Source organism: Rhamphochromis sp. 'chilingali', assembly GCF_963969265.1.
Source record: "Rhamphochromis sp. 'chilingali' genome assembly, chromosome: 16".
NCBI lineage: Eukaryota > Metazoa > Chordata > Actinopteri > Cichliformes > Cichlidae > Rhamphochromis > Rhamphochromis sp. 'chilingali'.
This window is the reverse complement of record NC_137943.1, coordinates 32,551,113-32,574,878: the sequence shown is the minus strand read 5'-3', so window position 1 is coordinate 32,574,878 and position 23,766 is coordinate 32,551,113. Positions and strand designations below refer to the sequence as shown.

The 23,766-nt window shown below is 41.1% G+C and overlaps 2 protein-coding genes across 2 annotated transcripts in view; one reads left to right on the top strand and one right to left on the bottom strand.

Moving 5' to 3' along the window:
• Positions 1–254: 254 nt before the first annotated feature.
• On the top strand, positions 255–5,794 carry nol7 (nucleolar protein 7). The gene is made up of 8 exons (XM_080907632.1): positions 255–467; positions 1,505–1,565; positions 2,449–2,504; positions 2,597–2,622; positions 2,753–2,837; positions 3,601–3,722; positions 4,100–4,177; positions 5,319–5,794. The coding sequence occupies exons 1-8, from the start codon at positions 283–285 to the stop codon at positions 5,390–5,392; spliced, it is 687 nt and encodes a 228-aa protein (XP_080763758.1). The 5' UTR covers positions 255–282; the 3' UTR covers positions 5,393–5,794.
• Positions 5,795–8,432: 2,638 nt separating this feature from the next.
• Positions 8,433–23,766, bottom strand: part of ranbp9 (RAN binding protein 9) — a 30,275-nt gene continuing 14,941 nt past the window's right edge. Inside the window, exons 6-14 of the mRNA XM_080907631.1 lie at positions 21,970–22,154; positions 17,006–17,118; positions 16,410–16,518; positions 15,716–15,870; positions 14,118–14,271; positions 12,430–12,551; positions 12,108–12,259; positions 11,169–11,280; positions 8,433–10,525 (exon numbers count right to left, since the gene is read on the bottom strand). Coding sequence (XP_080763757.1) covers positions 10,395–10,525; positions 11,169–11,280; positions 12,108–12,259; positions 12,430–12,551; positions 14,118–14,271; positions 15,716–15,870; positions 16,410–16,518; positions 17,006–17,118; positions 21,970–22,154 — 1,233 coding nt within the window. The 3' untranslated portion in view covers positions 8,433–10,394. The remainder of the gene's footprint in view (positions 10,526–11,168; positions 11,281–12,107; positions 12,260–12,429; positions 12,552–14,117; positions 14,272–15,715; positions 15,871–16,409; positions 16,519–17,005; positions 17,119–21,969; positions 22,155–23,766) is intronic.

Sequence of the window (23,766 nt, the reverse complement as noted above, 5' to 3'; positions counted from 1 at the left end):
CTAGACATTTCGAGATATTGAAATGTTGGCATCATTGTATGGATGGTGAAATATATTCTGCAAAAACAACAAACAACTTATTAAATAAATATTAAATTAATACAAATATAAAATGGGAAAACTTTCTAGAATTAGATAATCCTATCATTCGCTCATTTAGATCTATCTAAAACGGTTTGTTTGTTGGGCTGCAGTCATTGGTTGGTCGATCAGTCGGGTTCATTCTTTTTGCGTCACGTTGTGTGCGGCGTGGCCTGATGACGTCTCACAACGCTGGACAACATGGCGAAGAAACAACGTGGGAAAGCCAGCTCGTCGTCAAAGACGGCGGGCATCGAAAAGCCCGCAGAGAGTTTCACCTTGTCGCTGGAGTCTAGCGACGATGAAGCTCCAGAGGAGGTGACCTTTGAAGACTCCAAAGCTGCGGCTCTGCGGAGCATGAAACAGGCGCTGGATACCGCTAGAAGGTAGCTAACCGCTAGCTAACCTGTGCTGGGACGGTTGGGCCAAACTCCATTCAAAAAACTTTGCATTCAGATGTCTCTATTCCAGTGAACACTACAGATACATTACGTAATTTTTACGTAGGCGTATATCAAATCGGCAGCACGAAATTTAACAAAATTCATGTTCACAACGTGTGTATTTTTTAGCTGTTGTGTACTCTCAGACGCACAGCTCTGTGTCATCAAATTGGTCTGGATCTTTGAATTGTTTGACGAAGTTTAGTTGGGCTAATGTCTAAAAGAGAAACTTTTCAAGCGTCAAAAAATAAACCCGATATGGACTGCACACTCAGAGGCCTTTTTATTAGCCACATTTGTAACAGTTCTGTCATAAACTTCACGTCTAGTCAGATTTAAGGGTGACCTCAGCAGGGCCACAAACGGATCAGTAAATTATCCTGAGGCGTTTGCCGGTTTTTGCAGTATTTTCATACATGAGGGACCAACATTATGCACTCCACACTGTATATAAATGCCACTTGTTTTGCACATATTCAACTCTGTATATTTTATATATTATTATTATTATTATTATTATTTATTTATTTATTTATTTATTTATTTATTTTTTTAAACTATTTAATTTGTAAAAATGTGTATACACACACACACACACACACGTAGGAAAATATTTAGTATACACATCCAGAAATGCATACACTATTATATATTGTACATATATTTATTAGTTTCAGGTTGGCCATTCTTGTATTTTGCTCGTTTGTGTTGTTGTGTTTGCACATCTCTGTTGCTTGTGGGGCTCGCACACAAGAATTTCACTCGCATGTGCTGTGCCAGTGTGCCTGCACATGTGATGTGACAATAAAAGTGATTTGATTTTGATTTGAATATTAGCAGTCCCCTGAGAATGGCTTACGCTTGATCGCCACCAGCAAAAATTCCCCATAAGTATTATTACATTATCAGCAGAAGCTGTACAGTTGTGTGTTTGTGTCATTGTTATCCATAAACCTGATGAAATGCTCCTCTGTTTGCAGGGAAAAGCAGCTGCTAAAAGAGAAGAGGAGGAAGAGACAGGAGCTCTTCCAAGAACAGAAGGTCAGTGTGTGTCATTTTAAATGGTTTCAAATACTTTCAGAGGCCTGGACCCTGTCTAACCCTGAGTTTTAAGTTTTACAAATGCATTTACCTTCTTACCAGGGTGCATAACCATGGTAACTTCTCATGAAGTCATAACCTGCTCCTGAGAAAACATATGGACAAGTTCAAAACTACTGCCTGCTGAACAATGGATCGCCTAGAAAATGGTGTCACCAATCCTCAGAGCTCACTGCATTGACACTAATATGAGCTAAAGTATTTTTTTAAAGTCTAAAGATGAAATTTACATCACCCTAACACAAGCGGACTAACAGATTCAGAAAGTGCAGAACCTGTTTAACTCCCATTACAGTCTGACTATTGATTTTAGTTTAAGTGAAGCCAGATCAGGAGAGCCTGAGTATGCTGAAGTTGCTTCATAGTTCAGGATCCAGGCTCAACCCAATCACACATCAGTGCTTTCTTTTATTTTACTTCTATCTGAAAAGAGTTCAGAGGGTGTTCATTTCAGAAGGAGACACCGCTGTGCTGTTTGAGGTGTATTAAAGCAACATTAAGGAAATGATGGGGAGGAGAGTTTTATTTATTTTTCTTCATTATTGTTTTTAATCCCTCTGCCTGTGAGTCTTCTTCACTGCAGGGTGGTTAACTTTGCTTAGCTTTACAGTAAAGAGGCAGGAAGTAGCACGCCTGGTTTGATTGATTCTGGAGGAGGATGTCAGTGTTTTGTTCTAGTCCCATTCTTGACATTTTTCACTTTAGCTCAAAATGCAAAGTGACGACAAACAGTTCTCTCTTTTTGCCTTTCAGTGTGACCTAATGCCGTAGAAAAACTAAAAGATGTGTGAACCTGCAGTTTCACAGACTGTTTTCTCCACAGAAAAGAAAACTCTTATCGGCTGACGTGTTGGAGGAAATCGACTCAGCTTCCTCAAAGTAAGTTTACCTGTCTAATTCTTGGATTTAACACATCGTCTCCATCAACTCACTCAGTGCTCACAACATTTGTTTGTTTTTCTTTTCTCCAGGAAGCAGAAACAGTCTGAAGATGAAGGTAAAGAAGCTTTCTTAATACATCTTTAACCATTTAGCTGATGCTGTGGAAGGACTGGGCACTGATTTGTAGAGCAGCAGATTGAACTTCAGATCTGTGACTTCAGCTAAATCAACCTGTCCTCACCCAGGTGAACAGGAGGAAAAGCCAGAAAAAGAGGGGGGAGATGGAAAGAAGAAAAAGAAAAGGAGTGGGAAATTGGCAAATGCCCGGAAGTATGTCAATGTTTTTAAACCATTTTATTTCAGAGTTTAAGAGAGACACTTTACTTGGGTGGACTTGCCAGATTCTTTATTATTTAGTGTGGTCAGCAAATACCTTGTTGTTGTTACACATTACCAGGCACCAATAGAAACAAGAGAAAATGATGTATTTGAAGACAGGAAGTGTCTCAAACTAATATTTTTCAGTCTAATTTAATGAAGACTTTGCTCCAGCCTGTCCTCATGAGTTTCTCCTCCAGCGATGGTTCATGATGGTGGAGCTGGAGTTCATTAGCAGGAGAGACCCACTGATTGTTTTGGGAACATCTCTGCAGATAAAATATTGGTAGACAAACTTTGATTCACTGATGAAAGCCAGTTTGCAGCTCCTCACCCACCACGATTAGACAAAATCTGTTGTTACCAAGCACTTCACTGACTGCTGGACCCACTGATCAGAATCCACTCAGTGACATTTCAGAGAGGAAGTGAAGATGCTGAAAACCTCTCAATAAAATAATGATACAGAAATGTGATACTTTCATTGTTCTCACCTCATTGGGCACTTTAAATTTAGGATATTAGTTGGACTCTGTGTGCAGAGACTTGTTTTAATTCTCAGCCTTTTGGATCCAATGAAAGTGCATGCTGGTGCTACTGAAGAAGTCTCAAACTGATCCTGATATATGTGAGACGATCATTATTCACTAAAGTGAAGCTGATCAAACACGCATTCTTCTTTCCGTCCTTTTATTGTACTCGTGTTGTTTGTCAGTCTGAAGGGGAAGTACACAGTGACGACGGTGAAGGAGCGAACGCTGGCGTCCTTCCAACAGCAGGTGGCCGAGGAGTTCATCCGGTCCAGACTGTACGGACCAGGAACCTGCAGGACCACAAGTAAGCTGGTGGCGCCGCCATACTTAATTTTTTGTCAGGTTTTCTACTCCATGATACAGGGAGATGCATTTCTGCAGAGATTTTATCACCTTGTTTGTTGTTCTTTGGTCTTAATACTGAGTGAACACAGCTTCTGTGTTGCTGATGTAAAATGAAGCAAACACCTGCAAGCTACACTCTGTGGCAGTAGTCTGTAAAGACGAGGATCTGTCTCAATTTGAGCTTTGCTACAATGACGTCCCATCTCACTGAGAGGCGCTCGCTCTCCCGGGCGTCCTGCTGCAGAGACCGCGACGACATTCACAGCTTTCAGTCTTCAGACTTTCAGACCGGCGTTCTGCTCAGTGTTTTTAATCTTAATGTCCTTCTGCTTTCAGATAATGAGATGCTGTCCCTCCAGAACAAGAAGGGGTGGAATAAAAGTGCGGCAGTGCAGTTTGTCAAGAAAGACTGGGGTACGTTCAGAACAAGCCTGAGATTGATGACCAGAGGAAGTTTACTTCAGCTTTTACAGTCCAGTTGGTGCAATGTGTCGTCCAAAGATAAGAAGCTTAAAAAGGAAAAAAAAGAAGACTTTATTTTTTCTTAACTGATTACTTTCTGCAGTTTGTTATAAAAGAGATGGTGGGGCCTGAATACAAATCCCAGAAAAGTCTGAAGCTCTAAAGATGGTGGAAATATGAGCCAGTGATGTTGATGCTGGACATGTACAGGTGAGGTTTACGGTGGCCTCAGCTGTGTGGTGGAGGCGGGCAGGTTTACTTATCGTAGTAAAGGTGGATGGTTTTTTTGCTTTCTACTATGAAACTGCGTGTAGATAGAAGTATAATTTCTAGAGAATAAATGACCAGGGAATTAGGTGTTGCAGAGATGGCCGCAAAGTGGTAATACTTTAATTTAGATCTTTGGTCACCCCAATTACAGCCAAGTACACAGTGATTTCAGCTTTATCTGTAAAATGGGGTCAAAGGCATGAAAAGTTTGAGGTCACAGTTACAGATGGGTTCATCGAGAAGTTACGGTAAAACCTGTTTGTTATAGAAGTCTTTGTGTGAGACGAGTAAAGATATGGTCGAGTCTCTGCAGGCTTTGCACACCTGGATTGTGCACACCTGCACATTGTTTAACTGTCATTGGTTTGATCTCTTTAAATCTTTTACAGAATTTTGCGGTTATTGCCACACAGGTCAGATTTATGCCATGATATTTATTAATGTTGTTGTCACCACTCACCAGGTTTTCTGCCCCTGAGGCTTTTCAGGAGAGATTTTACCGCCATGTTTTTTGTTCTTTGGTCTTAATACTTTGTGTTATTGATTTAAAATAAACACCTGCAAGCTACACTCTGTGGCAGTAGTCTGTAAAGACGATGATCTGTCTCAATTTGAGCTTTGCTACAATGATGTCCCGTCTCACTGAGAGGCGCTCGCTCTCCCGGGCGTCCTGTTGCAGAGACCGCGACGACACTCCCAATTTTCAGTCTTCAGACTGGCATATTTACTCTCGATGTCCTTTCTAAAGGGTGTTTGAGTTGGAAAGCTGTGGGGACATAAGTCACATTTTGAAAAAAAACAACTTATTGGTCTGATCTTTCAGCCTCTAAGGAGAAAGCCAAAGCAGAGAAGCTGAAGAAGAGGTGGCTCCACAAACAGCAGCTTCCCTCCTGTTGATGGGACGTAAGCAAGCAGCCTGTGAGCACACTTCTCCCCACGGCTGTTTATAAGGACTCAAAACAGTCAGCATCACTGAGGAGGGGGTAGCAGCACTGTTGAAGCTTCAGGATGGGACAGTATACAGACTCTGAACTTGTCACAGAGACTCAAAAGACTGAGATCCTACCAAACTAAAGTCCTTCAACAGGTTCTTCATCACGTCTTTACCAAGAAGCAAAGGTTTTATTACTGCGTCTCCAAGTTTGTAAGGCTTTAATGTGAAGTTCTTGTGTTTTGTGTTTTTCTGCAGTCGCTTGTGTTAAAGGTGTTTTCATACCTGAAAGGCCAAAAATCAGATGTTTGCTCTTTTTTTTTCTGTAAAAATTCTGTATGAATAAATGCTGATTGTTTTCTATTTCATATTTTTGAGATAAAAACCCTGATGCTTTCATCAGGTGTTCGTTTGCATTCAAAAACAAAAATGCAAAAGATGACGTGGTTGAGTATCAGCACAGCATCTTTGGTAATTAAACTTACTTCAGACATAAGAGAAAAATAGCACTCAAATAATCCTGAGTTGAAATATGAAATGACAATATTTAGAAGACAAAAATAAAAGTTGAACTATAGGGCCAATCTATGGACATTTTACTGTGAATATACATATTTATGGGTAGTTTATCATGAAATATGTACATACACAGCTTTTGTTATATTTTTTACTATTTTCAGTCCAAAGCACTGAATCCTTCTCAGATACAAAGGCTTGAAAAGTTGGGATCTGTCATTAAAGCTCTCGTAGTATCACATCCTGTCAGAGCACTTTGCTCTCAGACTGCAGGCTGACTTGTGGTTTTTAAAGGTAGAATGAGATGAAGTATCTTGTTCCTGTAGAACCAGCTCCCAGTTTGGGAGAGCAAAGCCCTATTTTAAGATTAGCCTTCAAAGTGTCAGGCAACCCTGCACCTTCCATGCTGCTGGGGGACTTTTCATGATGCACTGAGCAGTCTCCACTCACCTGTATTCACTCCCCATGAGTTTATGCCTTTATTTTCTCTCCCTCTTAAATATTTTTTTTTTCCTCTCTATGCCTTCAATTTCTCCCTCACCTCCCCTACCAGTGGGCTGGTAGATAGCTGGCCCTCCCCAAGTCTGATCAAAGGTGGTTCTTCCTTCCCACAGTCGTCAGTTCTACTAATATGGTATAGGCTGGTCATTGGGCTTCATTCACTGAATTTTGTTTCAGTTATTGTAAAAGTGCAAGAAACCCCAGAGTTAAAGAAGAATCTTTGAACACGTCATTTTGAATTAAACTGAACTCGATTTAAACTTCTGCTTCAGGTGTCATGCAGCATCCACACACGTGCTATCATCATTTGTCATTTTTAATATAAATCTTTTCACCCTCACACAAATTGCACATTTTTTTTCTCCAAATGGACACACAGTCAGCAGTGGACAACTTACTGGTTGACATCTTCCTTATACACCGTGAACTGGCTAAAAGAAGGAGAAACAAAAAGAATAAAATAAGAGACATCTAACTTGATCTTACCACCACTTTACTATGGCATGCATAGGTTTCAGACCTTACTCAGAAAGAGACAACAGACACTTTGTCTAAGAAGTTTTCTAAACGATGCCGTGACTGCTTGCGATCCAAAGAAACAAACAAACAAAAAAAAAGAAAACAAAGAAAAACAAACCAAAGTACAGAAAGCTTGGTTCCACCGTGAGGAAAAATACCAACTCTGGATTCCTGGGTGGATGTGAGGGCCAGGGGCTAGAGGAAAAGATGGATGTTGTGTCAAGCGAAAGCCTCGGCCTTCCTGTTTCTCTGCGAGTGGCGAGCATGAACACAGGCCTAAAAAACACAGCTGCGATACATTTTTGGTTTAACGTGGAAGCCACAGTGCAGGTGACAATTCTGGATTTTTTTCTTCTTAAAGTCTTTTTTCTTTTTACATCTTTACAGACTAAGAGGCCAAAAACAAACAAAAAAACCCCTATTCTGTTAATAAAACAAACCCGCAAGGTCACGAAAGCTCTCCTCTGAGGGGTGATGGGTAAAAATGAACACCTGTATGCATTTTCAGGAAGTTCAGAAATAAAAACTGGATAGATTTACTCCCTGGTAGCATTTTGCTGAGTACAAAAAAAAAAAAAAGCTCTGGGGGCAATTTGGTGGTAATCATTAGGAAAAATAAAAGAATTTAGATTTCTGCTATCCAAGTTAAAAGTATTTACTGTTTCTATGGTTTAAGCTGAACTAACAGCCTCTCCATTAATACAAAGAGAGGGGTGAGGTTTTGGCACCCACTGATGACGGTACTGGTTTGATTAAAGACAGTTGGAGCCAAGTTAACACAGGATGAGGACTGGAGATGGTCATGAATAAGGTCATCTTCAGGTAAAGATACAGATTAATGCATATATATATAAATATATATAAGTTCTGAGGCTCTGCCATAAAAAACAAAAACCATCACCGATTTAAATGTAGCTGATCCAAGGTCATTATGTTGTGCACCTGTGGATCATTTGCAGGGTTACCTGAAACACAGATCAGTTGGAAGTCCTGTTCTGACATTTCTGATACATGTAAGAAGTTGCAGGGCATCAAATCTGACTAATTTACTCTACGACCAGCTGCTGAATGATGGCACACATGCCACACAATTTCACTTCAATTATACAAATGTTCTGCCTCAGGCATTACAGTCTCACTCCGAGGGATCAATTTACATTGTTCATCCATTCAGTGTGATCACGAACACGCTGGTGACGTGCACGGCTTTGTGCGTGGACCCTGTGGACTCCTGCACTGAAAACTGCCGTTTGTTCTCACGAGCTGTAACCTGAGAGACTTGGCTCTCATTATCAGTGGTCTTCAGCATAAAAGTGGGGTCAGAATGATGGAACCGGACGTTTGGGATCTGGGATCAACAATGCAGAGCACAACAAAGTGATGTAACAGAAGCGGCAACACTGAACGCAGTCGAAAGGTGCACGGGAAGAAGTCCCTGAAGTAGAGGTCAGCCACATTTAAATCGAAGGATTTTCTTCTTCTTCTTCTTTCTTTTTTTTTTTTTTTTTAAGGGCGGGGTCTTGACTTTATGACGTACTCAAGGAAAAAAAACAAAAACACAGTTTTTTGTTCTGTTTTTTTGTCTTGTTCTTTTAGGAGACAGGAAATTTAAGTTTGACTTTAAATGGCTGAGCTACCTCAGAGGCCGATTTCACACCAGCTCAGTTTTTCTCATCTGATTTAAATGACCAAAAGTCGAGTCAGCATTCAATAGAGGCACAGGGGCCAATCAGCTGCTTCTAAACCAAGAATGATGAACAAGAGGGTATTTTGGCTCCTGAGTTTGTTGGGGGTTAAAGATTAGCATAGAGAGATACAAAAATAAATATTAACAATGTTTGGGACAAATCTTTTGTGTGGCTGAGGGTTTACCAAGGAGGGAGGGAGGGTAACAGATAAAATGCAGTCAGAGGTCAAAGCAGGGCTCCTACACAGCGCAGTCATCATAGAAAATCCAGCAGAAGTGTCTGAAGACGCTCTCAGCTCGGCTGTAGTGACTTCATGGACAACATGTAAAATCTGCAGCCAAGTTCTTAGAACTAAAAACCTGTTTTTTTCCAGAATTTTCCAGGCCTGGAATTTGTGTCAACTTTCACCTGTGTAGGAACCCTGGATTCAACCAAAGAGGAAAATATTACAAACTGGGAACAACCAGAACACTTCAGGGGTCACTGGTGTCAGTACAAAGCATTAAAGGACTGTTTTGTTTTTTTTCTGTGATTTCTATAACTAAATATGTCGCTCTATTGATATAATTTTATTTTGTTAAATTCATATTTAAACGTTAACATGTACACACGCTCGTCACTGGTAATCGGTAGAATCGGGACCTTTATTATAATAAGTTGGAGGAACTTGCTCTCGCTGGCGCTCAACAAATATACTGTGAATGCAAGTAACAATAATTAATATATTGATAATTAGAATAATAATAAGAATAATCATCGTCATCTGCACCATGCCTTGTAAACCTGGAAAAACTAAACAAAACAAGAGCCAGGTAACCCCCCCCCCCCCCCCACGTCTGCCCACTTCGCCGAAGAAAAACAAAAACTAAACAAAAGATTAAAAATAGGGAACGCTGAGTCGAGACTGTAGATTCTCTCTCGCTTCTCTGAAGTCCCGAGTCCACGTACGTCACACATATCTTCGCCGATGTCCTGAAGTCAGTGGAAGGTAGCAGGAGGGAGGCGGTGCAGAGAGGGTGAAGATTTACGGAGGGGGGGGTAGGCCATAAGGTTCGCATTGGCCGGAGTTTGAGCAAGCCTCGGTGAGGTGGACTTTTCAATCCCAGCATCAGCATCAGCTTGCCTCCGTGTTTATTTGTGTGTGTTTTCTGTGTGTGTTTGCCTGGTAAGCCCCAGGTTTACAGGGACCACGTTAATGGTGGGTCAACCATTGCGGCCACTTGTCTGTTTTCTTATTGTTGCCCCCCCGCCACCCCTCCCCTCCCCATTTATGTTTGACCAGAGATATTTCTTAGCAGTCTGTCCACCCCCGGTTTGATTCCTCCCCCAGGAATGCGGGGACTGTGGCGCGTCCACATGAGTTCAGCCCCCCCCGATTATTTTTTAAAGTCAGCTACTGTCAGTTAGATGGAGGCAGATGCATGGGGAGCCAACCGAAGGTGGAGGTGTAATTTCATATTTATGATGGAAAAGGAGGTGGTGTCACTCTAAGGATCTGCCCAGAAATGTCTTCTGACCCTCAGCGGCGTTCAGCAAAAGCAGAACCAGAAGCGAGTGAGATGGTTGACGTTCTATGACGGCGTGCAGAGGAATGCCTCCTCGGCTAATAGGACTACACTGACTGAGGAGTTGGAAAGAAGGATTTCTGGACAGGCCCTTGGAGTGTGTGTGTGTGTGTGTGTGTGTGTGTGTGTGTGTGTGTGTGTGTGTGTGTGTGTGTGTGTGTGTCTGCGTGCGCACGGGGCTAGTGTAGGTAATCGTCCACAGAGGCAAAGGCGCAGGAGCCGCTGCCAGTTCGTGCCATCATGGCGAGGCATTGGGCGGCCTGACCCACGGCCTGGGCCAGGGGAGGCTGCTTGGGCAGGTTGTGAGTCTCTGGAAAGAAAAAGGAAAAAAAGAAAATTGTGACTGCAGGTAATATCAGGAATTGGTAGGTGCAGTGCTTGTTGGACAGTCATACAGCATCTGGAAGTCATTTTAATTGAACGGCTTTATTTTCAGATTATTGAACTGAAAAACTTCAGAATCTGCAGGAAAATTGTGTTTAACAATGTCTGTAAAGAATTTCTGAGCTTAAAAACATCACATTACATGATAATCAGAATCAACATATCAACATGCAAAGGACAATTTGATATATGGTTAAAAAAAAAAAATCACTGGTGTTTTGGAAGCAAGTCACATTTTCCAGCTCACTCAGAATGAGAATACCTGCTCAGTTCTGCCTTCGGCTGGATAGCAGGTGCACTGACACCTTTATCTTTAAGGTTAGTTCACCTGGATTTAAACACATGTCCTGGTAATATGCAGTCCCTAAGATATGCTGCCTGTCTGTCTTAAGATTTCTGCAGCAAACCACATGCAAAAGTTTTTTAGCATTTATCACAATCTGAGTTTTTTTGCTTCTTTTTGAGATTTGGGTTACCCACAGTCCCCATCAATCTCTTTTATCCTCCTACATCCAAAATGCTAACTGAAAACTGTAGACTGGATCATGCACTGCTCATGGCTGACCCACCTAATATTGCACTGTTGAGAGTGGAGCAGACCGGCTCTCTCTGAATGGCGTCCAGCTGGTATCCGACTGGGCTGTTCCACGGGTCCGAGTAGGCCAGCAGGCTGAATGCGTCCTGCAGCAGAAGACGGGAGAGCAGAAAGTGATCACACCACAGCCCATCACTTCATTTCACCTGCTTTGTTACAACATGCTGTAGCTGAACATTCTTTGTGTTAGCATTTCAGCTCAAACAGAATTTTCCCACAGTTTGACCTGTTCCTTTAAGACAACTGAACTGACTGTACATTTTAAAACAAATATATTACATCATGACTGACTGCAGAGGTCACAAAATCTGTTTTTGAGCTATACTTTCTTCCCTTAAAAAAATGAAATAAAATAATGTTAATACTGAACATTTGAGGTCATTAGTATAGACATCCTTTTGGAGAGATTGAAAATGAGCCCCGTTATCTCGGATTTTAAATGACAAAACCTCAATCCCATCTATGACATTTGCTTTTTAATCCTTCCACTGAGGCAGTTTTCTGGCAACTATTGTTGCTGTCACAATTTGTTTAACTGGAACGAGATGTCACTGAAAAACAGACTGAATGCTCATATGCTAGGATCATCAATGTAGGTACCTGCCAAAGTCGAACACCTTCACCATCAATTTGCTCTAAATGAGACCAGAATTTTAGAACATGAGCACCCCTTTACACTGCCTTTGATTTGAACCTGGCTCATTTTGGCATTTTACTGGGAGCTAGTACAAACAGATAACATCTGAAGCTTTTATAAATATACAGTACAAAGGCAGGCATATTTTTATGTGAAGAAAATGGCTTAAATGATTGAAGTCAACTGTAAATGCCTGAAATACAAACACAAAAGGTGAACAGACCCCACAAAAACAAACAATATAAACCAAGTAAATAACAGAGATTCCTGTGTTACCTTGAGCATCTTTTTGTTAGCAGAGTTCTTGCCGCACTCACGGCGGAGGTGTTCACTCATGCTCTGGAGCTCCCTGCCAAAATGGATCATTCTCTCGATGGCTGCCTGGCTTCCGCCGCACAGCTGCCTCTTAGACTGTGCCGACTCCACCTCTGTAGAGTCAATTCAAAATGAAAAGAAAAGTGTTTTTAAGGCTGCGTGACACGCACAATGTGTGCATGACATCTTGAAGAAGAAAAAGGCTGCTAGAAAGAAGCTGCTAGATAACGCAACATCCAAAGTCTCAGATCAAGTTTCTTATGTCTCCACACGCTCTGCTCACCCATGTCTGCGTCACAGTCGTCAGGCTCCGTGGTGTGTTTGGAGGTGCCGTTGAGAAAACCATTGGAAGACGATTCTGTCACTCCGTTGGTGAAGTGATCGACCTCCATATCCACATCATTACTGAGAGAAGACACAAGAAACTGTCAGCAGCTTCTACAGGTGGATACTGTTTGGATTTGTAGAAGCTACTTTTGGCTGGAATCCAACCAGCAACCTTTTGCTTGCCAAGTGAATGCATTAACACACCACTGGAGGCACTAATATTATACTGCTCTGATTTAAAATCACTGCCAGCACAGCTTCTATTTAAAATTGATTATTTATCGATATTTTTATGGCTTCCTGAGTGATTTCTGTCTACGCAAGTTTTCAGCATTAATGCAACCATTACAGGACGGACACGATTTCCATCTTTAGTTCTAACAAGGCTCATAAACATCAGAACAACACAATTAATACTAACAGCGCTACATTAAACATCTATAGGATTCACCATAGCTCATTTTTACTTTTTTAAAGTAACTCCTATCCCTAGGGACCAACATCCTCATCACATAAAACGTCTCAGACCTAGACCTATCTAAGTTGTTGGGTTTATTCCCAAGTTCAAAAACTGTGGAAGTGAATTTCGTGCCGCCATTAGTCTACACTGCCCTGTCCTCTGCATTAGATTAGTTCGACAAGGAGGTAACAAACAACTCCTGTCTGTTGAGTGGAGCGTAGAATATTAAAAATAACCAATAACCATAACCAAAAATGACAAATAGTAACCAGCATCAATAAAAATAACTGTCTGAAGTGTAAAGGCACATGTTTCTGATAGATTGTTGAATCTGGTAAATTATCCAATCACATCACAGAAAGTTCAAGGGAAGAAATTTCTCCTCAATGAAAGCTGGAAACCAAATTACTAAGACAATTACTTACCAAATTACTTATTCATTATATTCATTTTAATGTCTAGTTTGAACCATCTATGAACATTATGTGGGCAGATAATGTTTAACAACAATGGTTAAATAAATACTGAATAAATATTTTAGTACATCTAAATATTTTGAAGCCCTTGTAAAATTAGATTTTTATAGTTCTTGTCTTAAAGATTTTGTGAGCAAGCAGGCGGAGGAGTGAATGTGAAAACTGTAGTTTGTTTAGTTTCACATGCAGTTTAGTTTCATATTACTAGGCGTCAGGTTAGCCTTAGTAAAAGGTTGTGGTTTGGATGCCATGACACGTGGCTCACAGGACCAACAGACGCTTTACGTATACCTCTGAGACGCCGGCAGCTTTGACCTAACAGCAGTACTTGAACCCCTGAGAACGAGGACAGACTCACTAATGACAATAACATTTGGAAATTAACAAATACATAATTATATTGCATACTGATGTAATGTGTCCCACTACATGGTTTAATAATGAATTCATAATTGTTCAACTGTGAATAAGAAAATGGATAAATGATTGTTATAAAGTGATGCTGGCTTATTTTGATTAAAAGTCTAAATTTACTGTTAACTAGTTTAGATGAAAATAATTTGGGGGGGATGGAGGAAAAGTTAAGGTCACATGATGAAATTTACATCTTTTAAAGTCAAATTGTAAAGATATGCTAGTTAAAAAAAAACTCAAAACCAAATAAACGCCTCCAGCTTTTACTGCTGTGTGAGTGCTTTGTTTCCATACCTGGTTATCGGCTGTTGGCTGCGACTCCCATTGAGGCTGATGTCGGATGCTGGGAGAGTGGAGCCAGAGCCCGGGGGGCAGGGCTTATGACTGTGAGGGGAGGAGCTGTGGCTCTTATTAGACGTCACACCATTACAGCAGTTGCTGTCAAACCCTGCAAATAAGTTTGACATATTTGAAATGATTTCAAATGTTCTTAAAGTGACAGACAAAACTCCAATTACTAAACACAATAGAAGTAACGCATCCATTCTGATGTGCTCGCTCGCAGCTGATTTCCAACCACTACCCATAGTTTGGTTTTTACATGCATAACAAATGACAGTAATTCACTTTTATGAAAATACATTACATATACAAAACTACAATAACTGTATTTAAAACATACAGAAGAATGACAAAACAAAGCAACAAATAAGATGTTTTGTTGAATAATAACGAAACAAACAATGACTGAAAAATCCTAATGCTCTGATCTGAAAATTTAGATCTACTCTGTGTGTGTGTGTGTGTGTGTGTGTGTGTGTGTGTGTGTGTGTGTGTGTGTGTGTGTGTGCGTGCGTGCATACATTTAAATCATTCATCACTCCTTCCTTATCTTATCTATGGATAAGTTGCGCTAAACTGTTTATAGCATTTATAGAATTGACACTCACATTAAACTACAGTTTTTTTAATTGTGAAACATCTTCTCCACAATAGCAAAAGTTTACATGATCTTGTATCACTCTCTCTAACAAGTCACAATATAAAGTGACAGGACAAAGCTGTAAAAAACAAAAACAGAAAGCCAATAGTCTAATTTTATATAGTATTTCCCCCCTTATCTTGTCATTAAAGAGCTCCACAGCACTAACTGGCAGTGGTGTTAATAGTCATTTGTTCAGTTTTTTATTGTGTGCTTTGCACAAATGCTGCCGGCAAATGTGAGCAGAATGTGTTGAGTTGGAGTCAATAAATTATAAATATTTAACATTTATTACTGCAACTAAAAAAAGAAGAAAAAGGGAGAGAGGGAGAAAAAGGCTTCACTGGCAGTTTATTGGCTTCACCATTACAAAGAAGAGAAATGCATTCACAGCCTGTTACCCATCCCATTTTATTTCATTGAAAAATCAATGAGGTATTTATGCTGCTTCAGATGCTTAAAGGGCATAAGAAACAATCACACCACGGCAATGTGTAGTTAACGCTCCTGAAGAGACAAGTCAGTTGCCACACATGCTAATGAGATACAGCTGAAAGTGATCAGCTGGTCTCCAGGTACGGCAGAGCAACTCACAACTGGTTCAGGAGATCCACTCTTTTCTATTAAATAGTAATATAAACACCGTTTTGTATTTTTGTTGCACCTTGCTTTTAGAGGAACATCTGTGTCATTCAAGATGAAAAAAATGTGGTGGGCTTTAGTTTGTGCTGCAGACACAGATTCAAACATGGGTGTAGAGATGGTGTCTGTAAGCTGATGTATATTTGTGCTCAGGTCAGGGAAAGAAAGAAATATTTTTTTCCCCTTTTATTTGCCTCTGGCCTCTTTTCCCCCCAAAGATAAGTGAAGTTTTCACACTGTGGATGATGTGAATAATGTTGGACTGTACCTGTGAGGTAGGGCTGGGAGCTGCTGGCTTTGTGGCTGGGGCTGCTGAAGGGCCGGGGTGACCCGGGGTAACTGTCCTGAGACTTTGGGCTGCGACCTCCCAGACATCTCACCTCGCTGTCTGTCCCGTTCACCATCTCTATGAACTGTCTCACCCTGGGGAAAGATGGAAAGAGGTGAGGAAAGATTAAAAGGGGGGGAAACAGAAGGGTTAGGAAGGATGGTATGAAAATAAAGAGGTGGAATAAGGTGAAAAAGCACACAGAGCAACAACAGATGGAAATAGAGGAAATAAAGAAAGGGATGTAAAGACAGGAGGACAAATTTTAAAAAAGTACTTAACTTGGTATTTAAGTATAGAGCTACATATGTGAAAGAGAGTAGTCGTTCAGCTTAGAGAATTAAAAAAAGGGCAGAATGTTTGATTCCATCCAAGTTGGGCAGTGAGCGAAGCCATTTTCAAAGCAATGCAGGAAATCTTATCGTATCTTAAGGGATATCTTATCCCCTTTCCTTTAAATATAATTATTGAATAACTCGCTGTCTATAGTGAGGCTGTGTGAGGGTGCGTGACAGATAAAAGGGTTTAGATTATGGCTTTGTTAACTTTTCCAATAATGTTATCCATCTAAATAAAACAAATAAAACAAGTGTAACATGTAAAACATACATTTTATATACAACCATGTTCTTACTTGAGCATGAAGAGAAGGTCTGGGTTCCTCTCCAAGAGGTTGGGGTACAGCTGCTGGGTGGTCTCAATGGCTTCACCCATTCTACCCGACAACACCAGCTTCTGGATCTCTACAAACCAACAGTGAAATCACACATGAAGGTTTTGAATGCTACCGTTAACAACCTCCACCTCCAGTAAGAAGGGAGGGTCATCCCAACATCTTTTTTATGATGGGCTCCATTAGCTTTACTCTGCCTGTAGTTGCACTCAGATACATTGTTGCATCTTTGAAAAAAACAAAACAAAAAAGAAAAGCCCTATAACGACCCAATGTTACTGTGTCACTTCTCCCTTATGGTTTCTGATGATCAGGGTCCTGTTCAAGTACAGTTTGTATGGGGAAAATGTATATATCATATACACTGATGTTTAAATTCAAGAACTGTATACTGTAGAGTATTAGAAATCAACATATGCTGGCTGACTGCGTCTCGCAGAGAGAAACCATACCAACCACTTTGTTTCCTTTATGATTTTTAAATCTACAAAAACAGCACAGTGTCAACTTTAAAAATGGGGAGTAAGAAATAGATATAGAAATATAAGAGCACTCACTCTGCCGGTTTTTGATGGAGGCCAGCTCCTCATGCACGGCCTGATCGGTGGATTTGGCGAAGGCTTCAGCTGTGGCGCAATAGCTGTGGTGCACCAGGTAAGAAGCCACCATCCTGATGAGACAACAAAAACCAAAATACACTGATCAGACAAAGCAGAAGCAGATTTTCTACAATAGCACTGCTTTTATTGTTTTTATTGCTTTCATTATTTGTTAATGTTGCCTCAGCAGAAGTAACATTAATTGAACTTTTCTGTCAGGACAGAAAAAAAAAAACTGGTTCGACTGAGTTGATTTTGAACAGGGATGTACCACAACAAGTGAGATAAAGCAGGTTTTATTTTTGGCCTGATTACACCCAAATTTCTACAGCACCACTACACACAAATTTCTCTTGAACTGCTTGTATTTCAGAACTTGGACCACAGCAATAGCATAACAGAGTCTGCTGACAGTCTCAAGCTGAAACAGCTACTATATACAAAACTAAAGTTGAGTTTGTTTTGTCGTTTTCACTGTCAAGACACAACTTCAACTCTACGCTGGTCTCATTTGTGTAGCTTTCTCTGATCCGTTCTTTCTATTATGTCACAATTTTGCTCACCAAGTTAATAACTCAGCCTAGGAAATAAAATGATCCTTTTGTGGTATAGTCACAATCAGTCACAATCCCTCACTGCGCAGGAAAACTGTGGGCTGTGGGCACACCATTGTGGTAAGGGTGAGGGGAGGGTGTCAAGTTAAAACAGGAAGTCTGTCTGTACACCGTGCCTCGCAAATGAAAGTCAGTTCATATTTCTTTTCTTTTCACTTCCGAGTGTGTTCAGCTGTTGGCCTTTCCGCTTTCTTCATCTGATCACTCTTTACTTCTCTAATGTCCACAAACCTGAAAGACTAACTTGAAATTACAAACACTTAAGTCTTATTAGCCAGAATGACCCTTTAAAGGTAACCCGCGGGGGACATCCTTATGTGCTCATCTGAGGCACAGAAGCCACGCTCAGCTACTGCTCAAATTCTGTTTATCCAGGGCAGACAATAGAAAGTTTCCAGGTGCTACCGCAAGGACCAGGATAATATACATAAGGATTATTTTGAAATGTGAATAATGCAAAGCTACTCTGGCAGAGTTCAAGAATAAAAATATGGGGTGTACACCCCACCCCTGGCATCGTTGCCCACCTCTCAATTTTAAATACACGTAGACATTGAGGGCTAGCAGGAGGGACCATGCGCTTACCTGCTGCTCTCTGGCAGGTAGCTCCATGCCCTCCTGGGTTTTAAATGCACCTTAGAACACACATGCATCAACATTACAATGAGCGGGTGAAGGGAGGTTTGGAGTCTTCTCTCACCCCCGTTCTCTGCGACCTGCTGGAGCGGGGGGGCTAGGAGGAGGAGTTGGCCGTCCGACTGCGGTCTGGAGTGTGGAGCCTTCCTGCTGCTGCGGAGTCGGGGCGGTCTGCCTCCCCCCACCGCAGGGAAAAGGGAAACACCACCTGGGTCTGGGTGCAGTTCCCCCCTCCAGGGGCGAGGGCACCTAGACCCGGTTTGTAGAGTACGCTTGGGGAGTGTGATCGTGTGTACAGCGTCTCTTTATGTCTGTCTCCACGTTGGTTGAGTGTGGAGTAAGTGCATATGAGAGCATGAGGGTGGGAATGGATGTTTGTGTCTGTGTGTGCCTGTATGTCTGTGTCTATATGTCAGGTTGGGTGTCAGGCGCCACCTCTCTGGGGACACCTCAGGCCCTCCAAGGTTTGGAGGCCTATCTCCCCCTACCACCACTTCCCCTGCCAGTGGCGGACCCCCTCAGACATCGGTGCGTTGGTGGTTCTTTGTGTCCGGGGATGGGCGTCCAGGTACACACCGGCTCACTCCTTGGCGGCCGCTTATCGGGGCCTGGAGCCTGGGGCTCGCTCGGGCCACTTCGGAGGTGGGGTGCCCCCGGCCTCTCGGCCTGGGGCTCGGTCACTCAGGCACGGCTGGCTGCCGGCGGAGCTCACGGGCGCGTCACTGCAACTCCCCCTGGCTTCTGCTCCGCGGCTGCTGAGTGAACCCTCATCTGGGACTCTCCTCAGCTCTTTCCGGGACAGTGGCGCGGCTGCCCCTCTGTGGGTCTTCCTTGGTCTCTTGTGTTCTGGGGGCCTCTGGATGTCTGGAGTTTTGATCTCCTCCACACCTGCTTCACGCCCTGGAGGACGGGGCTGTGGCCCCCCCACACCCTCTAGCAGATCATTACATGAAGGAACCTTTTAAAAACAAGCGCGTCCATGCTCACAGGTGTACACACGGGTGATCACACCCACAAACTACACCCTTTTTGGCTCCTACCTCAAAGCACACTGTGTTCTGTTGATCTTATGTGCTGCACAATAATGTTTAATATTTAGTATTTACTGTCATATTCCCATATATCATTGTGATGTTGTTTATTCTATTACTCTTGTTTTCTTCTGCTTGTTCTCTTTTTTCTTTCTCAACAGGTGATCGATATATGAATTTTTTTTCTCTGCCCGTTCTGTTGGTTTTTGTCTTTTGCCCTTCTCCTCCGTCCCTCTTCTCAGCTGTTTCTCTTTCCCTCTTTCTTTCTCCCCTTCTTTCCCCCAGTCAAGTCTGTCCCGTATTCAGTAAGTGAAAATAAAATAAACAATAAAAGGTGAATCAAATGGACCATTACGGCAAGGCTGGGATGGTCAGTTTGGTAAAGTAAATCCGTTGGGCATCTTTCTTTGCCTTTAGACAACAATTCTGATGGCAAAAGAGCCAAACGGGACAGGCCCAAAAAAAAAAAAAAAAAAAAAAAAAAAAAAAAAAAAAGAATAAAAATATGCAGATGAATATGAGCATGGTATGTTTTTTGAGTGTATGTGTCTGACTTTTCATTAATCAAATTAGAGGCACGGCTAAACCCAAACACCCCATTACTATGTCGATGACGAGTTCCCTCAGTGCAGCAGAGCTAAACCAAACTTCATGCTTCAGGCCGTTATATGACGAGATAATGCCACTCTCACCGGCTGATCATCATGCTACCATTGTTCCACAGAGACAATACACTGCACTGGTGTAAGATCAGAAACTTCTTGGTTCTATTCCTGCCTGTGAGGCGACATCTGGATAAAGGCAATAAGTCCCTTTATTCACTCCCACCCCCAACTCCAATCCCCATCAAATGGAGTTTAAATCCATTCAGGACAAGTAATCATAGCAACAGAGAGCTAATCCTGCCAGGCCACAGCTTGAAGGGAAACCAAGCCCTGCATCTTTCCCTTCTGAATCACAGCTCCAGCTCTTCGGTGAGGAACAATCCATCTGGGCCTTGATGCTCTTCATGTTAGTAGTAGTCCTGTCACCTACAGCATCCTTCTAAGACTTTTTCATTTAGCCAATACAAGATGAACACTGTTCAGTCTACAATAACTGATCAAAAGCTCTGGATCCAACATGAATGTAAATTTCTGGTCAGCTGTCTCCTGTTCATGTAAGCATGAATTAGTAAATGATTGTACTGCTAAAACAGTCAGATAACAAGCCTGAGTGTGTGTCTGTGTGACATGAACACCGTGTGAGACCTACTGCAGTCACCATAACTCTGTCAGTAGATAAGCAGTTAACTGCGACTATACAACTTGTAAAACACACACTTTCACACCCATTTGAACCAAGAGGAACTTTATACTTAGAACAAGTAATTCATGCACCCACACCAACATCGCTAGCTGAACAGGAAAACAGAAGTAAGAGTTGTTTTATGTTACAACATTTATTTATTTATTAACTTTATCTGTGAAACAACAGTGTGTAACAGTGTGTGTTTAAGTGCATAAAAATAGCCAGTACTTAGACCCTGCAAAGGCGTTAACTTAGGAGAAGCAGGCAGCTGGTTTTATGCAGAAGAATACCTTGAGGTCACAAAGTCAAGTACTCCCTTTTCCTCCATCTGGTCAATATGCCGCTGGTACTACTGAAACAACCAGCACTTTCAACCATTTATGGTCTAGTTAAAATCCAATCAGCTGTGAAATGTGGAGTAATGATGGTAATAACTCTCCGTGTGGTTTTCCATGTCTGCTACAACTAGCTCTGCCACATTACATCAAGCAGTTAAGCAGAAGTGAGAGTTAAAGTGCCAAATATGATGTCAAATCTGTACATAAATGTACTTAACCATGAAAGTCCTTTAATCCACACATTCATAAGCATGTATGGATTTTAATAAGCAAACCAGTAAGATTGTGCTAAACAAAATGGTCTTTATTTCAGTGGGCTATAAAATCATCACTTGTATCAGATATTAAATTTGTTGATTAAGACTTGCTATTCTGTATCCTGATAAAATTGTTAAATTTGCAGATAAAATTTGAGATTTGACAATCGTGTACAACAAAGAAACTGAACATTATAACACTGTTCCTCATGAGCCTTAAATAGGTCAGGTTAGTCCCCTTTTGCTCTCATGTGTGGAAGATGTCAGGAACATTCAGCATGGCTCACTCACACGTTAGGAGCCACGTGGTGGTAACATCACATGGATAAAGCTTTGGTATAGGAAACATATCCACAGATTAACTTTTCACTTCTCCTACTTGTACTTAAACTTCTGAAATCATAATAGGGACATCTATTTGGAGACCATCTGGCTGAAAAAATACAAAATACAAAATAAAAAAATAAAATAAAAAACAGCTTTTTAAAAATGGACATATCAAAATCTTTCATTTCCTGCAAAGTTCATTTTCCACAATTTTCGCAGCTATTTTTTTTTCCTGAGGGAAGCAGACTGAAGTCAATTTCTAGGTTATTCTTAACCTAAGAAGTCATCCTCGTGGCACCTTATCACTGGGCAGACATCATAAGTGAACAAAGCATGGCAAGTCTAATATTCCACAGTTAAAAAAAAAATAAAATAAATGTACTTAGCTTAAACTACATGCAAATAATTTGAGCCTTCTAACTCTCTTACTTCTGGATCATGGACTGCCACTCGCCCTCGCGCTCTCCGATGGGGAAGCGGTCAATCTGGGCCTGAATTTTTGTCCTCCATTCTCTCATGTAGTCTTCAATGTCAAACACGAATGGGTGCTGCCCGAAGTTTGCATCCACCACCTCCCCTGGAGTCTGAAGGCCCACGGTCGGGTACAAGTTGGGCTGCAGCAGGGAGCGATAAAGAGAGGTAAGAGTGATAGAGGAAACGGAGTCTGGAATGCAATCTGGACAATTAATCAAAACAGGAAGAAACAATGAAGGGTAAAAACAGGAAAACGGAAAATCTCAGGAAATAAGCTTTTGTCTGCAATTACGCCTTAAAATGTGATTTTAGTAGCTGACAAAGCTCATACGTGGTAGGATGCTGACAGTGCATCTTCTGAACAGAGAGCTCAGCCTGTTTTCACAGCGTCGTTTAAAAAAAAAAAAGAGGGGGGGGGGGGGGGGGGGGGGCCTTATCGCACTCACTGACCATAATATGACTATCAGCTGATTGCTGAACTGACTTCATCAGAATTGATGACACTTCCAAATACTTGACTTTTGATTAATTTTGCTTTATAGACAGAACTAAAAAAATGTTCTGTCAGTCAACAACCCAGCAAAGATCTTTTTGATTATTGTGCATTTCACTTCATTTTATGATTTTTTTTTTTTAATTTTAGTTTGTCCTCCAATACATTACTAGTACTTCATAGTCCTGTTTATCGACTCTGTCCCACGTACTGCACTCAGCCTAGAGCAAATTAATTTCAACTGAAGACATAAATAATAAAGGAATACTGGTGGGTACTCTTTGTCTTACAATTTGAAGCATATTGAACTGTGAAGGGGAACAATTAATATGATTTAATTATAATATAACTGGGTTCGGTCATTGAAAGGTTGCTGTGTTTATTTTCTGCCGATCATCTTTGACTGCTGTTCAATACTCATTTGATGCTATGGAGCATATCTTATGGCAACATCTACCAATATACTACCCAAACTAAACAGCAGTTCTCATTTTATTTTTCAGCTTATTCCTGTTGTTACCTGTAACTTCATTAAAAACCTCATTTGTTTTTCAGACCAAGGAAACAGCAATCCCACGTGCTAACAGTGCAGCTCCCTAATACACAGTTTTGGAAAACTACTGATGTTAAACAAGGAGGACTCTACACTCCAACACGACATAATCCAAATTGTTGTATGATTTCTGATTATGATTTAATGAGCAACAGCACTATACATGAGTACTGGTGAATAAAAAGTAGAAAGTACGGGAGCACTGAAAGCAATGAAGCTCAATTACTACAGCCAAAGCCTTTCCAGAAACAAGTCTCACTCAGCTGGCATTTTAAAATGTCTCTGGGCACTTATTTTGAAGCAGCACCAGAGTTAAATTTCACTTATCACACAGCCATAAAAACTGCAAGTACAGAATCTGTGATAAAAAGCCACTGAAAGGTTTGCTGACTTTGCAACAAAGACTGTTTTAAAAAGGTTTTTTTTTGTTTTTTGTTTTTTTTTTAAATATAAATCCCTGATTTGACAGACAGTAATCAGACAGAGCTAAATGAAAAACACTTAAGATTTGCATATCTGGATGTATTGTTCTACTATTCTACCAATCACCAGAGCTCTGGTTTAATCAGAGGCAGTGGTGACTGGTGGAAAGGCACATTCACCGTGTTGTGTTTGGATGGCTGCAAGTGTCCTTAAAATAAATTAATACCGAAATACCAAAATGTAAAAAAAAAGAAAGACAAACAACAAAAACTTTACAAAACAC

Bases quoted from the DNA above. Each gene is read 5' to 3' on its own strand.
- nol7 (XM_080907632.1), top strand. From the start codon at position 283: ATGGCGAAGAAACAACGTGGGAAAGCCAGCTCGTCGTCAAAGACGGCG. The intron at 468-1,504 runs GTAGCTAACCGC...CTCTGTTTGCAG, and splicing joins GCGCTGGATACCGCTAGAAG to GGAAAAGCAGCTGCTAAAAG. The intron at 2,838-3,600 runs GTATGTCAATGT...GTTGTTTGTCAG, and splicing joins AAATTGGCAAATGCCCGGAA to TCTGAAGGGGAAGTACACAG.